We start from the raw sequence: 10,309 nt of genomic DNA, 5'->3' as shown, positions 1-10,309 counted from the left end.
AAGAGTACATACTGTGCACACTACACAGGGGAAAGTATGTATTGTGTTGTAGAGGATATGCTAGAGAAGGCAGTGAATTCAGATATTCAGATAGAGATGTATGTAAGAGTACATACTGTGCACACTACACAGGGGAAAGTATGTATTGTGTTGCAGAGGATATGCTAGAGAAGGCAGTGAATTCAGATATTCAGATAGAGATGTATGTAAGAGTACATACTGTGCACACTACGTAGGGGAAAGTATGTATTGTGTTGCAGAGGTTATGCTAGAGAAGGCAGTGAATTCAGATATTCAGATAGAGATATATGTAAAAGTGCATACTGAGCACACAACATAGGGGAAAAAGGAAAGATGGTTATAATGTTATAGTACAAGTTTTACTGTAGTAGATTTGACGGAGGAGAGGCATAGGAAGAGGAAATGTCCTCTTTATGTGCGTCTCCTCCTCCGTCAATGAAGGGTAGGCAACGCATCTGGAATTGCGGATGTTTATGTGTAGCGGTCGCTTTCCATTTCGGTGGATTCAGGCCGCTCGCTCGTTTGCCACCTTATATTATAAAAAATGTTTTGTATTCGAGGTAACAACACATTACGTTAGTTTTTGAATTCATTTGAATAAGTAATCAGTGGTAATGGTAATCACAGTAAACTTCCTAGTTTTTGGAATAACTTAAAACAGTACTCATGCCACACACCAATTATGAACTTAGTCAAATTATAATTCGACTAGTTTTGTTACAAAACAACGTCCAAATCCAACCGACGACACGATTTCATATATTTAGGCCATGGCTACGTGTCACCAAATAATTAAAAAAATACTTCAATGAAGTATTTTTCATGGGAGCCGACATCCGTTTGGGACGAAATTTAGGTCAGTCGATTAAGAAATAAAACTATAGTGCGACAAATTTATTTGACCCGATGACTGTTACATCACAAAATATTTTAAACATGTTTATGTATTGAAATGACTTACAAGACAATATAGGACTCTTAATGTTAAAAGGTGCCATAAAATCCTTGTAGGTATATATTCCCCAAGTGTCATGGGAACGATTAATATTTAAAAAAATTATTTATAAATTGTTTCTAATTGAAAGAAGTGGGTAGACAAAACGTGTTAAAGCCAAGGTACAAAAACTTAACATATACAGGATGTTTTTAATAAATAAAATTAATACTGTTAAGATTTTATGGCTAATTTTGTTCAATAAACCCGTAAATTTACACTGTTTTATCAATTGTACAATAAAATTATCTTTTTTTATTTTAAAGAGAAAGACGTAAATATGTTTATGTCTATTATTAAAAAAGTAAATACAATTTTAAAACACCATGTATAACATATTTTTCGCAAGAACCGACCTCCGCGCTATGTAAATGGTACGCAACAAGGTCAGTAGCGATAAAAGAGTTTCGCTGTATAAATAAGCCAGGGGCAACAAACTGCGGCCCGTAGAATTAAATAATTTCTATACCTCGTATAGAAACCGAACTATACGTCATCTCTTAAAAATGTTATTCTTTTGTCGGATAATTATTATTTCAGTAAAACAAATAAAAAAACACGTAAGCTTATTACATCACCTTTTACGTTACAAGTATGTCAGTAGGTCAAGATTTATTTATTTTTATTCTTGCGGCCCTTGATAAGAGAAACTCGAGTACCCCTGGTAGATATCAATACAGTGTTTTAATACGCAATAGTTTAGTAAATTGTGTGGGTGCACACCTTCGACTAATCTATCGCAAAACTATGCGATTTTAGATTTTTTCGCAGCCAATTCAACTGTTTAGACAAGCCAAAATCGAGTAGTGTACCTCATACGTACCCGTACCATATACTCTCATAGGAATCAAAGCAAGTAAACAGTTATGCGATAAATTTTTTAAACTTTCGTAAGACATAACTAATTTATTTAACGGCTCTTACTCGAATCTATTTTTCCGGTGGCGGCACCGACCAGTTTTAGACCCTTCGGGGGTGGCTTTGCAGACACGACGCGACCGCGAAACATCTTCAGTAACACTCACACTGAAGATGGATAGTCATCATATTCCTCTTTCCCCTACTCCCGTAGTGACGCAACAGCTTTTTGTCCTCGCATAACTCAATCATACGTCATCTCAGTCACTCCCTTCATCATGTCACCTTTCACGCAATCCATCCATCGCTTTCTAGGTCTACCTCTACCGCTGTACTCCTAACGTTAAAAAAAATAGACGTAAGCAATAAAATAATTAGTTGTGTGATAATTTAGTCAAATGTGTTCTTACTTGCTATATAACTCACCTCAGATTCATCAGGCAGACACAACCTTGGTTGAAACTTGTGTTCCAACTGTAAATATTCATTGAGGGTGGCGTACAGCTGTTCTGGTCTATCCTCCATAACTTCTGTTGACGAGCTGGCTACACTATCGTCAGCACCCGGGTGCCTCGCGCCCGCTCGCGACATCTCGCCCGGCCTGGCAGTATCGAGCAAAGGGTGAATCGGCACCTAAAAGAGTTAAAACAATTTAAACACTCCTTTTTTTATGTTATAAAGTGGCAAATAACCCATTTTAATTTGCCTAAAAGAAAAAGTCACCGCTGCTCATAGAGATCCGCAATTGCAGATGCGTTGTCTGCCCTTAATTGACGGAGGAGACGCACATAAAGAGGATATTTCCACTTCCTATGAGTCTCCACCGTCAAATCCACGTTCCCTTCCCATCCGTTTCGTATAGAAAAAGGGTGGGGAGAAAAAGAGACTAAAGTTGGGCCCCGGCACCACACTCATCAGACGAAACGCAGAATTGCTCCCACTTCACGCCTGTCTTCTGTGTGGTCGTGGTATTGCTGGAGCGAGCCGACCCATTCGTGCCAAGATGTTAAAGCGGGCTCTACTACTGAAAATGCGCTGCCTACCCTTAATTGACGGAGGAGACGCACATAAAGAGGATATTTCACCTATATATGCGTCTTGCATCATATCAGCGTTCCCTTCCCATCCTATTCTTATGAGAGAAAGATTATCAGATGAACCTAGTAACAGCACTTACCAAAGCTTGTTCAGGAGAAGAACTATATTGGGTAGATCCCCCCTTTGCACTCGCGCCGATTCCCCCACTGCCCGACCCGACGGTCCCAGCGACCGGGCGACGAGGCCTAGTACCTGACAAGAGAGCGTCTACTGTCAGCGCGGAACACTCCATGGTATACCACAGAGCGTTCGGAAGACTAAGGATCGCTATCAAAGGACAAAGGATTAACTGACCAGTGTTGGTCAGATCAAAGGAATGGACTTATTGTATTTTGTACACCTTGGATTGGATATACCTTGTATACCTTGGATTGAGTAGTTTTGGTTTAGAACTGGGAACTTAGGGAATTAGGATGGGATTCCTTATTGGGTTACCGGGTGCAATGTCTTGTTGAAAGACAATTGCCCAGCTACCTCGCGCCTGTATGTCAGGTTACTCGCAGTAATGGTTGAACACTACTGCCCGGCCCAGCTGTCGTAGACTACAAGCCACAATTGACTTTAGCCTATAGTAGACTACACTACAGCCTGTAGACTACACTTCAGCCTGAAGTAGACTACAACAGCTACACTACAATATAAATAATTATATATCGCCACGGTCTATCCCGATCCCCTTAGTATAAATTGGGTTATAAACCCTTGATACTATTTTTATGTCTCGCAATGAGATAATGGGATCTCTTCAGGGATACAGTAAAAAATAAATACCTGTAAAACATAGATTTAAGATTATTTTGCAAAAATTTAAACATTTATATGGCCATCATTTCTTAACTAGTTGTTCCCGTGCGGATTCATCCGCATGAAATTATAAAAACTTTATTTTATTGTTTACATTTGTCAAATTCAATAGCAAATGTCAAAATTAATAACCTTGCTTCCTGTTGGCAGTTTATAGTTTATAGTCTCTTTCCCACATAGATTTTTTCCAATTATTTACCCGTTAAGTTTAATAACGTGAAAATATAGCCTAAAGCGTGTCGTAAGGGTTTTTTATTAAAGAAAGAATTATTCAACAATATACTGTGATCGCTGACATCTTACGTCACAAAGTAGTGTGTTTACTTTATTATATTAGTATAGATGATACGATTTAACAAACACAATCTATTTTAGACATGAAACTTATTTTATCTGTAAACATGTTTACAACATGTTGCCTAGCAAATATCACACACGGAAGTGTTTTGCGATATACATGCTGATAAAAATATTTTTACATTAGATAAGCTGTTAACGTTATACCAGTATTGTGCAAGCCTGGCATGACTGTGCTGGCTTCAGTTAGTGTTACATGACAGTTATCAAAGCCAATTTAGAGAGCTACACTATTATTTATACTATACTAATATTATAAACAGGAAAGATTTGTATTTTTGTATGTATTGAATTAACTCAAAAACTACTGGGTCGATTTTAAAAATTCTTTCACCGTTAGAAAGGTAATTAATCTGTTAGTAACGTAAGGTATACTGTTTTATTATTTTTTAATTATATGCGTACAAAGTCGCGAGCAACAGCTAATCTAACTAAAGAGGAAAGATTTGTATTTTTGTAAGTATTGAAATAACTCCAAAACTAATTGGTTAATTTCAAAAGACCTTACATTATTAAAAGGCTACGTTATTAGTGAGTAACATAGGCTATATATCTATTGCACGCGGACGAAGTCACGAGCAACAGCTAGTCAGTAATAAATTCAACTTAAAATCGTCAACAGAGTGAATAACAAAAGGTCGTTAGGACGAAGGTACTTTGAACAATTTTTATCAAGTTTTTTTTTATCGTTTATTTGCAAGATTCTTGTCTGGCCTTGGCAGTCAAAACACGCGGGCGTCGGCTGACAACTCAGGGTTGTCACAAGTTAAATTCAAACAAAAGTATTTATGGTGTACTAGCTATCACCCGCGATTCCGAAAGCGTGGAATTAAATTAACCTAAGTGAGTAGCCTATGTGTTCTTGCAGACTATCCTCTACATCTATACCAAAATTTCATTGAAATTAAAGCTTTTTAGGCTACAAACTCTAGCAAACATCCACGCACTTTCGCATTTATAACATTAGTATGATTTGATTATAATTTATTTAGTTGCTATAAAGATTTATAGATATTGTCATATACTGAAATATGTATCTCTAGATAACAAATATATTTTATATTTGTTAATTTTTCATTGCAATTCATCAATATCATAAAGAGGAAATATTTGTATTTTTGGATTTTTGTATTAACACAAAAATTACAGGCCTGATTTTAAAAATCCTTTCAAATTTAAAAAGGTAATTTATCTGTGAGAAACATAGGGTTTTTAACGCGGACGAAGTGGCGATCAACAGCTAGTTAAAAATAATATAGTTAGTTTTACAAATTAACATACAGGAAGTTCAGTGGGGGCGTGTTTACTGAGGGTTACTTAGGGTTGTTATTTGCCAAACAGATACGTGCATTCATGTCTAGTTTATAGCCAATGGTAAATTAAATCACTGCAATTTTGTCTCGTGTGACAACCCTAAATTATTACGAGCTTGTTTTTATCAGTGCTAAAAACATCCGACTGGTCTTCGCTATCAATAACGAAATATACATTTTGCCCGACTATCGGTAGGGCAATATTAATTTATACTTCATATTATAAAGAGGGAAGATATGTATTATTGGATTTTAGTATGTATTGAAATAACTCAAAAACTACTGGGCGTTGCCTATGCGTTGCCGGCTATGAGGCTCGTTTCTTGAAGGACCCTAAGTAGTATTGGTTTGGAAATACCGCCGAGGACAGACTGTTCCACAACGCGACTGTGCGAGGCATAAAGTTCCGCAAAAACCGCACGGTTGTGGAATGCCAGACATCAACATGGTGAGGATGGTACCTGGCGGTCTGTCGTGTCGTCCGATGATAAAACTCGGTAGCAGGAATCGTTCCAAAGACCTCCTCGGAACCTTCCGTAGTTAATGCGGTAAAAAAATCTTTCACCATTAAAAGCTACGTTATCCCCGAGTAACAAAGGCTAGATTTTTAACGCGGGCATAGTCGTGAGCAACAGCTAGTGCAGATATAACTAGGGTTTACATATCTTCCTAACACCATAAACCACAATAAACAAACATAAACACAAGTGTAAGCTATAACACACAGATCTTATTTTACTTGATAAGGTTTCTCTGACGTCACTAATTGACGTAAACTTAGCTTAACTACGCACATGTAGTTTGTGTTTACCTTATGTTACCACTTGGTTTTGCCCGCGACTTCACACGCGCGGAATAACATAGGAAATCCAAAACTAACTATGGGCTATGACGCCCACTGTTAATGTGGCTGTTTAACTGCCAAAGATTTTTAAAATAAGTAATTTTTGAGTTAATACATACAAAAATACAAATAGTTTCACTTTACAATATTAGTATAAACACGGCCGGAAATAATACAAACCTTACTAAGATTATAATGCAAAAGTTTAGATGGATGTTTGCAGCCTAAACTGCTGAACCGATCTCGAATAAATTTGACAGACATAGAGCAGAGTCTGGAACACAGGCTATACTTTTGATCTTTTAATACCACGCGGATAAAGTCGCGGTCGAAAGCTAGTACACATAACTGAAAAACAATACCCTATTAATCAGGGAAATGCAAGTCATATTGTTTTTAAATTTAATTCTATTGTCATTTATCAAACAACACAAAAGATAGTGTGTCAATAACCTTATTATGTACTGTATTTACTTTGACGTTGATACTGGGAGCAATAAACTTAGATATAAAAACAGGCGTCACCGTTCTAGACTACATCTAGGGGTGCTCTCTTATTGTTGGCGAAGTCCATGGATATTATCTGGGATGTGAGTGTTTCCGAACGAAGACGTAAGTTGTTTTTAAACGATTAGAGATAATTGATTTGATTGACGTATGATAGACTTGAGTGAATGTAGGAATACGAAGAAGCGAAGAGTTTACCGTATATTTCGAAGTTAAAGACGAAAAAAATTAAGTAAAAAACAATCTTGTAAAAATAGTGTTAACCCTTAAATGCATATTGTTGCCAAAAGTCTACAAACAAAATTATAGTTTTTATTGAACCATGACTTTTTTTTATTATTTTTACCTTAATCTGTGACTCAAAGCCTATACTGAAATATTGATTTTATAATTAAATAAAAACCATGCATTTAAGGGTTAAGGGTGAGAAATAAAGTGATTAAAGAAGACTGTTTTTGCGCAATTGCAGCGTTGCCTACCCTTAATTGACGGAGGAGGAGATGCACATAAAGAGGACATTTCTCCTTCCTATGCGGCTCCTTCACCGTCAAGTCCCCGTTCCCTTCCCATCCTTTTCTTATAATAAAAATGGTGGGAAGGATAAGGGACTAAAATTAGGCCTCCGGTACCACACTCATCAGACTAAACGCGCAATTGCACCCACTTCACACCTGTCTTTTGTGTGGTCGTGGAATACCACCGGGCGAGCCGACCCACTAGTGCAAAGATATTAAAGCGGGCTCTACCACTAGTCACTTGTGTGTCTCCAAAGTTCAAACGATGGTAGCTTTTAAGGTGGGATACCGCCAGTTTCTCCGCCTGTACATCAGCCGTTCATTAAGCCGAGCTGCAACTCAATGAGTCAAGGCTGTGAGCTAATCTGTTGATCCGATTCACAGCTGATTGTCACACATCTAATATTTATGTAAGAGATGTTTAAGCTTACAGTAATATTGTGAAATGTAAAGTTTGTTACATATGTGTTAAAAATATACTAGCCAGAGATATCTTCCTACCTGCATTGGACAAAGGAGGGAACAAATTCCGTACCAATTCTAAGCCCTTAACATCTAACAATCAATTTTCAACCATATTACAAGTAAATAGAGCACTAAATGCAACACCAACGTACAAAGAAATTCATAAAGAGGTCCAACTATTTAGGGCGTGAAGGCGTGCTAGTGATCACGTACGCACGTGTGACAGTTCGATAAGGAACACCGTAGTAATCGCTTACGATTCAGTAATGGACCAATCCGGTAATAACATAATAACGGCCAGTGCCGAGGCTCCCGAGGAAAGAGCGTAGATACTGATAAACGAGGTTTTGGCTAAGCGCCATCTGTGATCGGCCACCTCAAATCTCGTGGAACTGTAAACGCCTCTTCAAGGCAAACAGTGGCAGTTCAAAAAAACAGTAATGAACCAAAATAAGAACCTTACTAATACAGTAGACTAGTTAAACACCAAGGGAAACACAATATATATTAAGTTATAGAGGTTTTAAGTTATCAAGGGTCTATGTTGTAGCGGTTTTGGGCTCTGATGGGACGGGAACATATTATTTTTTGAAGTTATAGAGGTTTTTAAGTTATCGAGGTTCTAATGTACTTTCGCCCGCGACTCCATCCGCGAGCAATTAAAAAAACTTATTGTAAATAGGAAACTTTTATTTTTTGTACGTAACAAGTCAACTCAAAAACTACTAGACCGTTATAAAGCTACGTTATCAAAGAGTAACATAGGCTATGTATTCTACTATTTTGTAATCCCTGTGGAAGAAGTCGCGACCAACAGCTAGTATTCAATCTATACTATTATAATAAAGCGCAAACACACACTTCTTTGTTGCCTAAGATGTCAGCAATTAAAGCCTATTTTTTGAATAATACTTTTTTAAATAAAAAGCCGAAGTTTCTTCACGCTTTAAGCTATAAATTTTCACGATATTAAACTTAGGGGTAAATATTTTAGATAAAAACCCTAATGTGGGAAAGAGACCATAAGTTGCTGCCAACATTAAGAAAGCAAGATTAAGGTTTGTCATGCCATGTCATTTTAAAATTTGCTATTGACAATTTCACAAATGTAAGCAATAAAATAAAATTTTCATAATTTCATGCGAGTGAAGCCGCATGGTAACAGCTAGAACGTCAATACAATGTAGCATAGCTAGACTTAAAAACGTTGAGAATCCAAGCCTATTACAATGCGAGTTAAAGTGAAAGTTATATGAACGCCCCACCGCGCACTGTGTGAAATTTACACCTCGTTAGTAAAACAATAGGAATGGGACTGATATCGATAATTTTCTCGTTTTAACAGTAATTTGATTTATATGGTTAATAGCTTTCGGCCACGCCTCCGTTATCGTGGAAGTAGAAAAAACAAGAGTAAGCATTAAAAAAACTAAATCAATGCCACGGAAACCGTAACTATTCCCGGTATAAAATGTAGCCTATGTGTTCTTCCAGACTATCATCTACGTCTATGCCAAATTTCATCGAGATCCGTTCAGCCGTTTAGGCTACAAACTCTAACAAACATCTATCCATCCATCCATCTAAACTTTCACATTTATATTATTAGTAAAAAGTAAGATAAGATTGAAGTACATCCAAACAATATGGGTCTGAATCGATTTAGATGAGTTATAACTCGATTTATGAGACCTTATTGATTTTAAAATCAACTATAGTTGCAATACACTTTTCAGTCCTAAATCCTACTAATATTATACATGCGAAGATTTGGATGGATGTTTGTTAGAGTTTCTAGCCTAAACTGCTAAACGGATCTTGATGAAATTTAACATAGATGTAGAGGATAGTCTGAAAGAGCACTAAGACTAGATTTTTTTAATTCCACGGGGATAGAGTCGCGGGCGAAAGCTAGTGTTTACATACAGAGGCAAGACATGTATGTAAATACGATAAAATATGATATAAAAAATCTCTAATTACAGTTTAACATTGACAACCCGCTGCAAGTAATGCAGGTCCACTTTATTTTCATACGATCTCCAGATCTATAAGCGCGTTTACATTATATCGATATATCGATATTGCTGCACTTATCGCACATCACTATTTCAAGCCTAGTATAAGTTACGCATTAATTACTTTGTATGAATACATTTCACACGGTTTGCCTTTACAAAAACTATGATACGCCTTGTTATTGTCAATTTGCAAGTTTTATTGCCATTTTAAACATATACCAACAGACTTTCTTTTCTTTTGTTATAGTTAGAAAAAATGTTTATACTATGACATTCTAGAATTTCATGATATACTAACTTTCGCACGTACTACGGGTAGAATTAAAATCCAAAAGCAGCCTGTGTTCTTTCAGACTATACGCTACATACATTCAGCAGTTTAGGTTACAAACTTAAACAAATCAATCTAAAATTAGTTTTTTACTAGCTGTTGCCCGCGACTTCGTCCGCGTGGTATTAGAAAACATACGAACTATATAAATAACAAAAAGCTACGTATCCCGGGAACCGGA

At 36.8% G+C, this 10,309-nt stretch overlaps 1 protein-coding gene across 2 annotated transcripts in view; it reads right to left on the bottom strand.

Moving 5' to 3' along the window:
• The window catches only part of LOC106108007 (cyclin-G1), a 27,212-nt gene that overhangs the window by 7,274 nt on the left and 9,629 nt on the right, over positions 1–10,309 (bottom strand). For both annotated transcript variants that reach the window (XM_013289069.1, XM_013289070.1), the window contains 2 exons: positions 3,051–3,163; positions 2,300–2,506 (listed from right to left, as the gene is read on the bottom strand). In XM_013289069.1, coding sequence (XP_013144523.1) covers positions 2,300–2,464 — 165 coding nt within the window. In that variant the 5' untranslated portion in view covers positions 2,465–2,506; positions 3,051–3,163. The remainder of the gene's footprint in view (positions 1–2,299; positions 2,507–3,050; positions 3,164–10,309) is intronic.

The sequence above is a fragment of the Papilio polytes genome, unplaced genomic scaffold (genome assembly GCF_000836215.1).
Source record: "Papilio polytes unplaced genomic scaffold, Ppol_1.0 DF821845.1, whole genome shotgun sequence".
NCBI lineage: Eukaryota > Metazoa > Arthropoda > Insecta > Lepidoptera > Papilionidae > Papilio > Papilio polytes.
This window is presented reverse-complemented; position numbering and strand designations above follow the sequence as displayed.